The following is a 15,838-nucleotide window of genomic DNA, read 5'->3' on the forward strand; positions in this document are numbered from 1 at the left end:
TTTTGAGGTGAACAAAAACGTATTTTATTGAGTGATAGTTTAGCAGTCAATTTACAACCAATCAGTTCTGTAACTCAAGTGTAAACATTATTGTAAATGTCTCTGTTGATTGTGTGACTGTTAATTCATTGCAATGAGAGCGATTCTTGTGCCCGTGAATTGAGTCATTGAGTTCAGTCTCTGCACTCCTGGAAGAGAACCTCCTCTTCCTGTGACCAATGAGAGCGTGATCTGGGAGGCAGGCCACTGGAAAAGAACCAGAGTCAATTCAGTTTGTCAACAAATCTAAAACCTGAATAGAAAATAACCTTATTGTACAACACATATATCCCAAATCACAAATTTGTACTAATTGCTTTACACCTAGATATGCATTACTTAGTCTAAGATTAGTTCTAATTGGGGTCTGTAAACCAGTCAAAAATGTGAAAGTAAACCTGTTTTTCAAAAGTAGTAAAAACAAAACTAGCAACGCCCCCCTCCCCTCCCCCCCCTCAAAGATATTTACAGCTCATTGTGTTCAGCTAGGTTTGTTTTCTGTAGTTCATCCCATATATAAAACTACTGTATATTATGTTATAGTAGTGGCCCAAACACTATAGTTTATAAAATGATAGTATATAATGATAGTAATTCATTCAGTTTATTATCATATACTACAGTATTCCACATTGTACATATAGACACTTTTATAGTATTTGTGGGATCCTGTGCCTAATAGAGCATGTGTAATTGTAGGGTGGCGTTACTAACCTTGTTACTAAATGATCAGTCTCCATGAGATTTTATGATGCGTACTAAACTCTCAAGATCTTCATCCTTCAGATTCAATTTCTTCATGAATGTTGAAATAAACTCTATAGAAGTGGGGCTTTTCAAAGATTCCTGAAGCAAGGGGGAAACTGCAGTTAACCTACAAAGAGAGAACAGGTAAAAACATGACCATCTCATTATAGTCTTGTGATTTATATAGCCCTTAAAAAGAATCTCAAACAAACTCAAATGTTAAATGCCTCACTCAACTGCAGGTATCTCACGCATCTTGAACTAAGCCAAGATTTCAGCCATCACCCAGAACAGATTTTCCTTGGGGACCTCTCAAATTATTTTTTTATTAAGAAACTTTAACCCTCTGCCGAAGGGCAAATCAAATATGAATAAAATAACTATCAGAATATGCAGATCAATAAATGTGGGCAGATAATCACAGCAATGTATTTTTAGTCCTGTGAGTATGTGGCATGAAAGTCTTTTGCATTTCTGATTCACAAAGCACTGAATAGGAAGGCCGACATCAAATTATTAATAAGCCTTCAAAAGGACATGGGGGGTTTAAAATACCCATTTTACGATCTGGGAGTCACTTCTGCTTTATACAGTGGATAGATTTAAAGTCGTAGGGTGGTGCAAATGAACCTCAAGATTATCCTCTTATTTCATTATCTAAACCAACAGTCCTTAGTGATGGAAAAACAAAATCACACAACTGTGCTTAACAAGATGAATCAATGAATTACACAGCATCTGGCAAATGCAATAATCTAAACACAATAACTTGTTCCAGACTGCCTGGCAATTAAACTACAATACGGTACACAATTCTACAAAATGATCAGTTACACTGTATTCATGGCTCTAATAGAATCATTGTTCATGTAATTGAAATATTTAAAATGTTGAAATTATAGTTCAGGGGTATAATATAAAACGGAATGCCCCTGAACTGTGGCTATTTACTGCACTATACTGTAGACATGATATACTTGGCTGTGTATGAATGCAAGGGCACTTTTATGATTTTCACGCACACAAAATAAAAGCTTAATTACACAGCGTTTACAGGCTGAAACACATCACACCTGCAGAAATACATCCACACATATTTACAATGAAGGGGAGGAGGGGGCTCTGTACAGGATTTCCCTCAGCCCAGGCTGAGCTGGACAAGCTTCTCCCCGCCACAGTGCGTTTTTACATAAAGCAGGTTTGCACTGTAATACACAAGCCTGCGCCAGTAAATAAAACTGTGCTAGCAAACAAATTTAATGTTTGCACAGAGATAAAGATGCCACTTCATAGTCTGAAATGGTCCTTGTATATTTTGCAGAAGTAATCCCTCTCCTTATTGAAACAGATACAGTCTGTTCTTTTGTTGTGGCAGGCTATTCGTAATTCACCTGATCTAAACAAAAGACTTTATGCTAACTGCACATCTGTCAGCAACCAGCGGAGCTGAAAGAAATTATTTATAAGAAGAAGAAGAAGAAATATTAAAAGAAACCCATCACGCATTTATCACACCATCAGAACAAAGATGTTTCTCCTCGGATGACAAACAAAGGTGTAGCGTTCCCTCACATTTTATTGTTAATTTTGATACACCAACTGCATCTGAATACAGCCACATATAACCACAAATGACTCCTGGCACCCCAGCAGTACAGTGTTCAAACCCATGCTGAAATGACTCCTGGCACCCCAGCAGTACAGTGTTCAAACCCATGCTGAAATGACTCCTGGCACCCCAGCAGTACAGTGTTCAAACCCATGCTGAAATGACTCCTGGCACCACAGCAGTACAGTGTTCAAACCCATGTTGAAATGACTCCTGGCACCCCAGCAGTACAGTGTTCAAACCCATGCTGAAATGACTCCTGACACCCTAGCAGTACAGTGTTCAAACCCATGTTGAAATGACTCCTGACACCCTAGCAGTACAGTGTTCAAACCCATGCTGAAATGACTCCTGGCACCCCAGCAGTACAGTGTTCAAACCCATGCTGAAATGACTCCTGGCACCCCAGCAGTACAGTGTTCAAACCCATGCTGAAATGACTCCTGGCACCCTAGCAGTACAGTGTTCAAACCCATGCTGAAATGACGCCTGGCACCCCAGCAGTACAGTGTTCAAACCCATGCTGAAATGACTCCTGGCACCCCAGCAGTACAGTGTTCAAACCCATGCTGAAATGACTCCTGGCACCCCAGCAGTACAGTGTTCAAACCCATGCTGAAATGACTCCTGGCACCCTAGCAGTACAGTGTTCAAACCCATGCTGAAATGACTCCTGGCACCCTAGCAGTACAGTGTTCAAACCCATGCTGAAATGACGCCTGGCACCCCAGCAGTACAGTGTTCAAACCCATGCTGAAATGACTCCTGGCACCCTAGCAGTACAGTGTTCAAACCCATGCTGAAATGACTCCTGGCACCCCAGCAGTACAGTGTTCAAACCCATGCTGAAATGACTCCTGGCACCCTAGCAGTACAGTGTTCAAACCCATGCTGAAATGACTCCTGGAACCCTAGCAGTACAGTGTACCCATGCTGGTTCTTTATTCTCTTCACAGTAATCAAAGAGCCCCTGGACCTGCTGCTCTGCTTTGTTTCAGTAAACCTGCAAAGACACGATCCATCAGCACAGCAGCTTGTAAAAGCAACAAAATATACACTGCCTCCAGAGTAAAGATTGTTTTCCATGAAAAGGTTATTAATATTTGATGGCAGGTCCTGAAATGGCAGCTTCTATGTGAGAACCAATAACAACCTACAGATGTGTATAGGGATAGCAGCAGTCTGACACATTTTTAGAAACACCAACATATACAATACAATGCAAGCTGCTTCTAGTAATAACTAAAACCGAGAAACAATTGGATAAAACAGACCTGATCCTATTATACCCCGTTTCCACTAGCAACACTTGAGTGCACCTCGGCAAGTCCAAACTGGTTTCAGGAGGTACAGTTTCGTATGTCACACCCGCTAAGTCCCAAACTAGTCTGGGCGGAAGTACCCTTACATTCCCTTATGTACCCAGACGCAACATCACTGCACTTTGAAATTTTAATTTAACTACAACAATGGCGGATGCAATCTATGCAAGAGGTGATGCAGCCACTAAATCCCAGAATTCCGAGTGTCCCTGAATGCCGTTTGACCTTTGGTGTACCAGTCACTTCTGGGGTCAGCTGTACCTAACGAAATTCCAGTGCACACGCAGGCCGTCATCTTTAGCTGTACCGCCACGGGGCATGGCCAGGTGCCTGCACATATCATACATGAAATGTATATACTTACATAATCATTCTATCTTTAAAAAATCCAGTACTACAACTGTGACTCTCAATTTTGAAACAAAGCTTCTTTGTCTTTTAAAACGTTTCGAAAGCACCATGCTTTGATCTACTGCTGTCTAGTTTCAATTCAGTCAATCACAAAGCAGCTCTTAAACAACCTATTTTAAATGGGATTCATCTGAATGAAGAATGTTTAAATGACAGGCGTCTCTGAAACAGGGTCCCCAGTGGCTCACCTAGTAAAAACACTGCAGTCTCGAGTGCAGGGTAAATGGGAGAATTGCATTGGCCTTGGCATTCCTGCAAGGTGAAGGAGGAGAGAGGGCTTGGGATATGCCTTAGTGCTCTTCAGTGACCACTGCTGGTCACACAACCAGTCCAGGCAGACTCTTCCTAGGCTGGGCCCTGGCCTGCAGGGTTCAGACACTTGGTAAAATTCGGTGCTGAGGTTGGGAGGGTGAAACAAGGAGGTTTGCTTGGCTTTCATCTTACTTGAAGCAGCATTATGAACTTCCTTTTAATGCTAGGACCTAGCAGCACAAACATGTTCTTTACATTATCAAACGGAAATGTTAAAAGGTGACCCTTTAAACCACAGAATCAGTTAGAAGGCAGCATTGTCCTGGCCCAGAATGTCATAACCTGTTAGGCAGAACACAAATAGCACGGCCTTACAACTATGGCTCACGACTGCAGCGTTATAAAAGGGGTGCCCTGTATTACAGTGTATTCTCATCAAATTAACTGCAAACAATCAGCTTACTAAAACAAATACAAATTGTATTTCTTCTGTTTTGAATTTTGGCCTTTTATTTTAGATTTAGATTTAGAAAGCACTGTACTAGGCTCATGTAAAAGAGCTGGTTGCTTAGGTAAACTGAAGCATATTTAACACTGTGTGTTTACTGTCAAAATAAACACGAAGGAGGGCTTGGTAATTATTACACCCATCACCTATACAAACGAAGTGTGAAGAGCTTCAGTACACGAATGCTACTGGCACGTCTTTTACTGTGTATAGTACAGATAGGAGCTCTTAGCTGTGAAAGGGAGGGGCTATCAAGTTAGGAGCCTTAAGGGTGTGCGGAGTGGGGTCAACAGTTCATTCTGAAGGCAGGAAGGAGCCACAGAAAGAAACAGTTGGGAAACGCAGCAGTATTTCTTTAAGAAATGAATTTGACACTCTTAGAGCATTGTGCAAGTTAATGGGCTAAAAATGAGCTAACAATTCCAGAAATGCAAACATGACCTCAGTATCGTTAGTTACCCAAGTCGTACAATTAATATTCAGAATGATCTCTGTAATAAAATATATTGCTTCTTAAGGTTATAAAATACCAATTACAGTTAGTTACAGTATCCATTTAGGAGTATGTTTAGAGTAACTATACGAGACAGACAGCAAACTATACTTGCTTTGTTTCATTGCAGTGACACAGTTGCATATATTTGACTGCACGATGAACTTCATAAACGGTACACATCAACACCCTACCAGGCTATTTCGCTTGCTATATAACCTCTTGCTTAGAGTCATTAGCAGAAGCAGAACAGCCAAACTGTCCCAAGTATTTTGTTTCCCTCTTCCCTTTATCTTTTCAGAAGAGAGCTGAAATCTTTTTAAAAATAAATATCCGATTATACTTTTCATGGCTGAAGAAATCGAAAAACTATAAAACAGTGGGCCATCTTTCCACAACTAGTTTTTAAGTCTAAATTAACAAAATTAAAGAACTTTAAAAGGTCTTTCATTATACCGGTCTCACTGCTGGAGTTTAATCAAGTTTCAAAAAATATTTCCTCATTTAAAAAAAAAAAAAAAGTTTTGTAAGTTGACTTGCGTGCGATATAAAAGTGCTTTTTTTTTTGTTAAATGTAGGTTTTTATGCATTTCTTATTGATTGATTAAATCTTTTTAAAGAAATGCTTGCCTCTTTCCTGTGAAGTGCAAGCCCTCACCAAGGTGCTGCCTGTGAGAAGTCAACCGCTTTGCTGGCTTATACAAGAGCAGCATGGAAATCACTGGATTACAGAGTGCTCCACCCTCAACAAGCCTGCAGTGTGCATCTACCGTATGGTGCAGTAAATCAGTCAACAAAACTACTATACACAGCTTGAACATCACAGCTCCACCCCACACATCGGGGGAAAAAAGCAGCATTTTTCCTGATCCCAGGGCCGAGATATGGGGTGTTGACTACAAATGTTGCACGCGCCTTGTTTTGTTCATATTGCAGACCCATTTCCTGCATTTTCAAATTTAACACCATTACTTTTCACTATCATCAATATGTGTGCGAGTCTTGTGCATTTTTATATATTCTATGACTCCCATATACGTGGCAAAAGTGACTCACTCAAAATTACTTATTAAAGAAGATCTATGCAAAACACTCAACACAAACATGATCATGCTGAAAAACAGTGCAAATATTGAACTAGGGCTCACTCTGGATTGTGTGAAGTCTTTTACAGCTAATGAGTTTGCCCAGTGGGTGGACCCACAGTCACAGCTCTGCTTGCAGGGCCTCTGAATCCTGGTCCTAACACCTGTCATTAGGACATTCTTTCTGACTTGCTGCATTGCTTTTCATGACAAAATACTTTACATCAATATTTCATTGAAATGTCTAAAACACATATTTTTTTGTACAGCAGAATTATCGTTAAAGAAAAAAATATATATATCACTGGCAGGAAATGTTTGTGAATATTTGTACAATATGTACCTAAACTGTATATAAACTCAATGTAGTGAAGATTTTTAATAAAACACAAACATAATTCCCTCAATGCATATAAATTTGAAGTAGACGAAAATGTCCATGCAACTAACCTCTCTCCGTTTTATTTTTTTTTATTTGGATAGATAAAAAAAACTGAGGAAAATTCACCTCCAAGCAGCTTTTAAACATTCAGTGTGAAAGTTAATCGCCATTGATTGGTACATAATTGTAAAGGTGAGGGAAGGACAGCTTTTTTGTTTTGAAATCAACATTAAAATGAATGGATATAAATACTGCTGAAAGGCAATTACGAGTATCAGCACACCCCTTGTTATTATAATTACCAGTACATTAACTGCTTAATAGGGCCACGATTTGCATGCAGGAGTTCCTTCATCCAGAAAGTATTCGTATTAAAAACAGCAGAACGCAGCCTTATAGTCCTACAACAGAGCAAGCCTACTTTGCAATGGATTTACAGTTTGGACACAAAACTGAGCATTCCTTGTGGTGTTGCTTTTCTGGAATCTGCAGCAGTCCCCAATTATCACACCTACACAAGCTGACATCAGACCCGAGAAACCTTTCATTTGCACAGGAAGCTTTCAAATGTCAGCTATTCATCCTCCCTGGTTTCTAGACAGCATGATTCTCTTGCAGTAGTCTTCTCATGCACACACAGACTCGTCGCTGCTTTTTATAGCTACATTAAAAATAGTTCAGAAAACCCATCGGCCCATATTTCTTGATTAGCTGCATTTTGCTGGTAAGCAACTCAGGGTCTGTTTTATTGATCTAAGTAGTGGTAAATCTGAGTATCTGGGATCCCCTGCTTTAACAGAACTAGATGCATAAAAATACAGTAAAATCAAATAAACTAGCAATGGGAGTTGTAACAAATACATGTTGTAATGGAATTTTATTGAGAGAATCATAGAAAACAGCAATGTACCAACAGTGAAGACACTATCTCAAAGCACATGGTCTGCATCATTCATATAGTAAGAGGTTAAAACAATGTGACAGTGATTTGGGTAATGCTCCCCCAGACAAAACAGAGGCCAGTACCTCAGAGTGCGAGGTACTTATCATCTTCTACCAATATGGCAGCATTTGTATGTCACATGTCAACGAGAATGATACTACAAGTATGTATGTATTTATAAATAATCTGCTTGCCAGTAAATTCACAGGGCTTCAATGTTTTACGAATACTCATATTTGTATCCATTTCCAATTAAAAATCCAGTGTACCCTCATTTTTCCAGCAGAATGTCATGGCATCAAAATTATAATCTGTGGGCTTTGCTTTATCCAATATAAAACTGGACTTTTTCACACTATTCCATTTAAATACATTTTAAAAAAATACTTACACTGAGAGAAGAACAACTGAAATTAAAGTCCATTCTGGGTTTTTGTGAATAATGTTAGAACTTGTAAACCTGTAATCAAAAGAAGAAAAAAAAACACACCAATTAATATTTCTTCAGTATTGCTGATCTTTATTAAAGGAGTTTGTATTCGTGAATAAACACTGGCGGTATATTTAAAGATTTTAAATGTCATGGTAACTATGTTTGTTGGAAATGGAATCTTTGGTTTCTAAGAATCAAGAGTGATGCTGCAACGGAAGGTTCAAAATGAGTAATTGTTCATGCGCCCTCTGACCTCTGCAGTTTGCTTTGTGCAGATTTGACCTCTTCAAAAAGTGTCAACCCTAATGTAAAGATGATGCCGGGACCTACCAAGTACCAAAGCCAACAGTGGTATGTATGCTTTGAACACAGACACCCCAACTGAAATGCTTTCAAGTTAAGGTGTAAGCTTTCTTCTTACAACTGATGCCTTTTCTTTTTAAAAGGATATTTGCCTTTTTATTCACACAAGTACTGTATTGCAACATTTTGATCACATTTGGGTGGACAAATGTAAATACAGTATGTGGCTGAAATGCACGTAATTACAGGAAAAGGTATATTGATGCAAGATTCATTGTCGCTGCTGTGGTTCTGAAATTCCCAGAACTAGCAGGCCATGCAAGAGCAGTCACACGGTGATTCCAGACGGAAGCAGCTCTGTAAACAAAGTAAAGCTGGGTTAAACTTGATTTACAAGGTGGAAATTGAATAGCCGAGTGCTCGATAATTCCAGGAAACATATTCAATCTGGCTGCTTGAATAGTAAAGGGCTTCAGAAATCAAACACTGCTAAATCATATCCAGTCACTGTAAGAGCTTCCTGTGTCGTTGCGATAGCCATTCAGTGCAAGCTGTTTCAGGAGGAGTATGGATGGGGCTTATAAACCCACTCGCAACCAATCTGGCAACCTAGCATCAGATTCACAAAATATCAAAGCAATAAACCAAAACTACAGTAAAAACTTCCCCCCTTCCTGACCACTTGGGTAAAGACATGCAAAACCAAAACAAAAGAATCCAGGCTCCCGATCGATAGCCGTGACAGTGATAAAACCACTCCGAAATGCCTGATGAAACCATCTTGACAGACAGTTCACGTGTAACATGCCAGTTAATCTGTCATGATGAGTTACAATGGAAGACACAGCTCAAATTCACCCGGGGTAACCCTGCAAAATAACAGCAAGAGCTGTTATTCCTGTGCTCGACAAGAAGCCGCTATTGATTAGAGCATGGTGAAGTGTCACTCTCTTAGATCAACGACGGGAAGCAGTTATCTGTGTCAATTAACTCTTCTTCTGTGTTAGTATTGATTGGCAACAACTCAACACTAGTAATTGCTATCAAAATGCCATTTACAAAACAGACCCAGAGAGGAGCTGGCTAGCTGCACAGATAAGGCAATATAGATCTGTTGATGCATTATCCCAGCACTGTGTGTGCCAGCCAGACAGCCAAGCCTCTGGAAACCGTAACCTTTTGATCTGTCTCAGAGCTGTTACTCGCCACCTGTCCTACAGCGATGCATGCAACCCACAGGTGTGGCGTTCTGTTTCTGAAAGCGCCTGACCTTTTTCTGCCTTTGAACAAGGCAGTCTCAGCAGTAGGGCCCTGAAAAGCAAAGCTTTTATAATGTAGGCGAGAGCAAGATCCCCCTTCCGAGAACAAGCAATTCCATTAATTCTCAGCCCGATTCTCTCTGCTCCACTCGCAACAGTTTACAAACTTGTGCGAAGTGGAAGGGTTATTTTTTTTCTTTCTTTTTTTCTGAAGACAGGCTGTGGGTTTCTCAAAGCATGGCATGAAGCTGCTAGCCACAACTAAACTGATAAAAACGTTAAGTGAATGATCCTTTAAACACAATTACCCAGCTGACCGTTTGCAGTGTGAGTGGCGACTAGCAAAATATACCGGCGAATGCGTTTCAGTATTTACCCTTCAAATTTTATTCTTCATACAAAACAAATACAAAAAAAATAATTATCTGAAAAAGGGATTGCGATACAATTCTATCTTTGTTTTAAGATGAGCTTTACACAAACTGTACAGAATAAGAATTTAAAATATAAACTACAAATATATCTAAAACTGTAAGCAAGTATTGCCCTATGCCGAAATGTATCTGCTTTAATCAGTCCAGTGATACTAAAGTAGGTCTTTCTAACTCGATTCAGCCTGTGTGCTAACACTTCAATCATAACCTCTGCTCCTTGACTTCCAATCACTGACTACATTTAGAGGGAGAATATAAAGTCAATTCATTGAAATCAAATTTATTAGGTCACTCCCACTCGCTGCAGCCCAGGCTGACCTCCAGGGAATAATTCAAACATCTCCAGGGTCTTTTCAGACCGCTTCTCAGCTACCATGACCGAGGAGCTTCTAGCTGGAAAGAGCTGAACTAAATGTGCTCTTTTAGAAGCCAATGGAGGAGAAAAAAACAGAAGCTGCTCACTGGAGTCAGCGTCTCTCTGTGTGCCTGCTGTCTGCATCTCTCTCCCCATCATCCTTCATCATTCTTTTTACATATTAAATGCTTAAAAGATTTAATTGAACTGGTGAACCGCTGGTGGGCTCCATTAAAGCTGGACTCACCTGAAGGTTCTGATGAGGTTGTTAAGATCAGCAGAGACATCACACAATGCAAGTCGGAGAGGTCCCAGAATATCCTTTAAACTTAAGAGAAAAAAAAGAAAACCTCAAAGTCCCCGACATTTTAATCTTCTTCACAACCCTTATAACATCCTGCTAGTGGTCCGACAAGACAATGTAAAAATGTGCGTCTATAAATAGTAATATAATGGCTAGTAATGCAGCATGCAAGAGAATAAAATGGACTATAAAAAGAGAGAATATACAAGGGGTCTTATTTTGAATGATCTTAAACACGGGTAGATGTTTTTATCACCGTCCTATCTCACATCTCTGGCCACTGTTTTTTTTAAGTCTTGCTAACAAGGTGGTCAATACAATGATAAGGAAGTGGCATGTGTAGTGAGTTGTGCAAGGCAACACACACTGCTGCTGCAAATATACTGACCCCTGTGGAGAACTGTGTTCACAGCTAGTCTCTGCTGGTTAAATATGCATTCTATATGATTAAAACTTTGCGGTCAACAGTAGCTGTGTATACAGCATATACAGCAGGGGGATTTGTAGCACATACCTTCTATTCAATTTGTCTACAACAATGCGCTTTTGGATAAGGTGCTGAGCACTGGAATCAACCAATGGAAGAGGAGGGTCCATGTTGCCACCATTCTGGAAAAAAAAAAAACAACAGCAAAAGGAATCAACCAATCTCACTTGTATAGATTCTTCAAAATCTTAGCTTGTATAGAGATGTCAGTCTGTGAAAAACTACAGCACAATTTGAATGGAATTTGAAAAGACTTTCAGCAGATAAGACTGTCTAAGTGTAGATGTACGTACTGTACATCAAGCGGACATCCATCTACTCAGGCATATCATTCTGGACTTTATAGAAGTATAACTTAGCACCAATGAGAAGAAATAGATCCTCCAAACCCATGACAGTGTCAGAGTTCAAGTTCCTTGCTCAATTGTAATTCATGGTTCAGAAGCATTATGCTAGCTGCACCTTGTACTTACATGAGGTACATTTTTAAAACCTATATTGCTGTGACATTTTTAAAACCTGTATTACTGTGACTGATAAAAATACATATTTTGTAAGCTCAAAAATACTCTAGCGGTGTGGATATATCACAATGTCTTTGGGTTGTTTAATCTTTTACAGGAAATCTCTACTTGCGTATCACTGAAGATGTGCATCTATTTCAAGTTGTATGACAGTACAGGACACTTGCATGCATAAAATAGACACAACGAGGTCTGACTGGTTTTTGTTTCTGTGCTGGCTGTATATGAATAGCTTTAGGCTTCCACAGTGTGTGTTTTGCTCTGCATGCTACGTCAGCGACAGTGAAATGACCCTAACCAGTGCATCTTTTAATTCCCTTTTGTAGTTGAGAAGAGCAATTTGTTTTAATTCAGTTCTTAATAAGACATTAGGAACTTTATTTTGCTATTTGACTAAAGCACTTCGCTTGTCTGTTTTTTTTTTAAAGAAAACAATACTTAAATCCATATATATATCACATTATTAGGCTGTGTAGTCCAGTGGTTAAAGAAACAGGCTTGTAACCAGGAGGTCCCCGGTTCAAATCCCGCCTCACCCACTGACTCACTGTGTGACCCTGAGCAAGTCACTTAACCTCCTTGTGCTCCGTCTTTCGGGTGAGATGTAATTGTAAGTGACTCTGCAACTGATGCATAGTTCACACACCCTAGTCACTGTAAGTCGCCTTGGATAAAGGCGTCTGCTAAATAAACTAATAATAATAATAATAATAATAATTAGCAGCTAAAATGAACCGTTTGTTCAACATTTATTGCATCAGTGCTAAGTGCGGTCCTGTCTTGGTTTGTAAGCAGAAACGTCATTGTTGGTGTTTTCTTCTTACTCATATCATGACTCACACACAGGGTCACCGAGATAGAGCCATGTAAAGACAGGAGAAAACCTAAGCATTATAAGAGCTGTTTGTTACACTCAGGTCCACTGCAATTACAGCCTTATTTAACAAGGCTCCAATAACGTTTTCATCTAGAGTTCATATACAATAGTGGTAGATTGGTACTTACGATTCATAATAATCGTTTTTGGATGATCCTCAATCACATTCTGATTCACTTATCACTTTACTCACTTCACAGCATACAAAAGGCTGCCACCTAGTGGCTATCAATATCAACTACCAGCATGTGAAGAGGGCTGCAAGCAGATAAGCAGGCAATTTACAAGAAATGACACCTTTGCTTCAGGACCCTTTAGTGCCAATGCAGCAACCTTTCACCTACATCTGCAGAGCACCCATCTCCAGTTCGTATCTGAAGTGGCCAGAATTAGTAAATATGTGACAAAAGTGATAACAAGCTTATACAGAACTGTAGTTTGAGGTTATCCAACCTAATGATCTATCAATTGAGATGCGTTTCGATTGCTCTGACCACAGGCTTACCAGTGGCTAGGGGTGTAATCATTCACTGTGTATCGATGAATTGTGATGCCTTCTTTATAGGATATATCAATAACATAAAGAGTCCAATAACCAGATTAGCGAAGATGATCAGTGCAGTTTAAAAATGGAAATAACGTCTGTGTTTTTTTTACCTGCTATCAGTTCGATCTGATTTTGGTTGATTCGCTGTGATACTGAAACTGCCAGATTTTCACAGCTTCCTGTATTAGACATCAATGCATCATCCTTTAACGCACAAGACACCTACGCTTGTTACTAAGGAAACCATTACATGGACAAGCAACACTAAACAAACTGGAGGAAGTGACATCATTGTCAACCTAGTGGGTTGCTTAGCGGTATATAGTGCCACAGTGAAACATGTGCAAAATATAATTAAAGCATTTTAATGCAACCAAGCTGATGCAACAGATAAACAAATAGCTACAAACTGGAGGATACCAAACTATTTGGGGGGTGGGGGAGGGGGTGACTCATATCTAGAATATAAAGGGCCGAGGGGATTATAAAAAACAATTCACAGGTGTAATGGATAAATGTTGTCTTCTATCCCCCCCACCACCCACAGCATACAGTATATTCAGTTGCATTTTTTCTTCTAGCTTTGAGGAATGAATGCATTCATAAAAGTAGTGTTCTTTCTGAGGAGAAGTATTAATAATCAAGTTACTGCAGATTAAAGAGTATGCAACCCCAAATAACTTTCAGTTTCACAGTGTTTGCAATCTTTTCAGAGTGAGTTCGGAGTTTTATGAATGATTTTATGTTGTCTGGATACAAAGCTTTTGGAAGAGTTTAGGGTCAGGTGTTTCAGATTTGGATCAGATGGGAAAATGTGTCACATTAAGATTGGCTGCACGGTGTGATTATTATTGGTTCAGGTTGCTGTACGACACAAGCTGATTCTCACCCCACTCAAAGTCAGAAAGCCCAGCTGCTTTCAGATTTATGATTTCAGGGGAGGTGTTTTGCCTCTCCCTCAGTTGACCATCTTTGGCACTATGCTGAAGGAGTTTATCAGGTATCTTCAATTGAGCTCTACCTGTTAGTAGCGAGATAAATCTCCACCCTGACATCGATAATTCTAAGCTCTTCTCATATTACAGTACAACAGCCTACGTGTTATATGCAAGACAAAAGGCAGATCTTATTTGCAACTGTGGTTGCCAACTCACCGCATTATTTTCAGTTTCTTTTTCAGGCAGCATGTACTGCCCTTTATAAAACTCTCTGACCTTCAGACTGAGTAAATCTGTCTCCCTCTTCAGGGTTGTATAATCTGGCAATGGCTGGAGAGATTTTTCTGACCCTTGGCACCTTTTCTTGTCTGCGCACTGACCAGGGTCACTGATATCAAGAGTGTCCAGGAACTCCACTAGGTCATCTTCATCGAGCTCCTCCTCCACACTTGAAGCAGCAGCAGCAGCCACCTGCGGACTTTTAGGTCTGTAGTCTGACCCGTAGAGAAACTTCAGAGTTTCTTCTGTCTTCCATTCGGCAAGCGTTTTCTTAAGCATCTCAAGCAAGCTGTTTTTTACGATGGCGAGATCAGCTTCGTTAGGATGATCAGGCTTGAACTTCACAAGCAGACTCTTCAGCCCCTCAGCCCCTCGCTTGCTGACCCCTACCGACGTTATATTGGACAGATTTGCACTGGTTTCAGCCCCGGGCTTGGAGTCTTCATTGGACACGCTGCTCCCACACACAGGCTGCGAAACATTATTTTCTGGTACTGAAACGCTGGGGGCAAGGTCTTTGGGTTGATTGATTTTGCATTTGCCTAAACTCTCTGTGGCCTCTTTTAGGGCACGGCCACCTGCTTCCAGCTTGGTCCGTGTCTGCTGGGTATGCTGTTTCCTGGCGCTGGGAGTCCGTCTCCGCCGCTTGTGTAGCGCCAGCTCCTGCTCTCCTGCCCCCGCTTTCCCTCCTGTCACAATGCTGGAGACGAAGTCCTGCTCACGGTCGCTGCTATCGCTCTCGCTGCCGGCAGAGTCTGAGGGAAGGCGGATGTCTGCGATGTCCGGGTTTTCAATCTGAGACGGAGCGATGGGATCTTCAGCTATCTTCACCTCCTCGCCGGAGCTGCCACTAAATATTAAGTAGATGGAATAGAGATATTAGCAACAGCATTATCATGTGCGGCTCAGCTCATGCATGTCTTTGTTTATAAGCAATGTCATCATCTGAGGGTTCATTTGTTACATACAAAGAAATGACATGTATAGTGCTGTCCAGATAACCTATTTAAAATTTGAAATCGATACAGAATACCTGACACCATCAAAAAGTGGAACTATACCAAACAGTTTACAGTTGTACATGTTTAATATAACCAAAATGTCAATTTGAGATGTGTTACTAAAAGTATTACGTGCTTGTGATCTGAGCCATCACACTCTAATTAGACAACCACTTCTGTGTTTCACTGGAGTCTGTATGCCTTCAGGTCTTACTGCTGCACCTGCTGGAAGGGATCCAGACAACCTTGGAAAGAAACCAGTTGCCTTAACCAGTTCCCCCACCTCCCCCCTCCCAACCCAACCCA

The 15,838-nt window shown here is 40.3% G+C and overlaps 1 protein-coding gene across 1 annotated transcript in view; it reads right to left on the minus strand.

Moving 5' to 3' along the window:
• Nucleotides 1-15,838, minus strand: part of LOC117417312 (putative RNA polymerase II subunit B1 CTD phosphatase rpap2) — a 19,504-nt gene continuing 3,666 nt past the window's right edge. Inside the window, exons 8-13 of the mRNA XM_034029366.3 lie at nucleotides 14,469-15,381; nucleotides 11,394-11,488; nucleotides 10,823-10,903; nucleotides 8,183-8,251; nucleotides 754-913; nucleotides 1-246 (exon numbers count right to left, since the gene is read on the minus strand). Coding sequence (XP_033885257.3) covers nucleotides 769-913; nucleotides 8,183-8,251; nucleotides 10,823-10,903; nucleotides 11,394-11,488; nucleotides 14,469-15,381 — 1,303 coding nt within the window. The 3' untranslated portion in view covers nucleotides 1-246; nucleotides 754-768. The remainder of the gene's footprint in view (nucleotides 247-753; nucleotides 914-8,182; nucleotides 8,252-10,822; nucleotides 10,904-11,393; nucleotides 11,489-14,468; nucleotides 15,382-15,838) is intronic.

The sequence above is a fragment of the Acipenser ruthenus genome, chromosome 12 (genome assembly GCF_902713425.1).
Source record: "Acipenser ruthenus chromosome 12, fAciRut3.2 maternal haplotype, whole genome shotgun sequence".
Taxonomy (NCBI): domain Eukaryota; kingdom Metazoa; phylum Chordata; class Actinopteri; order Acipenseriformes; family Acipenseridae; genus Acipenser; species Acipenser ruthenus.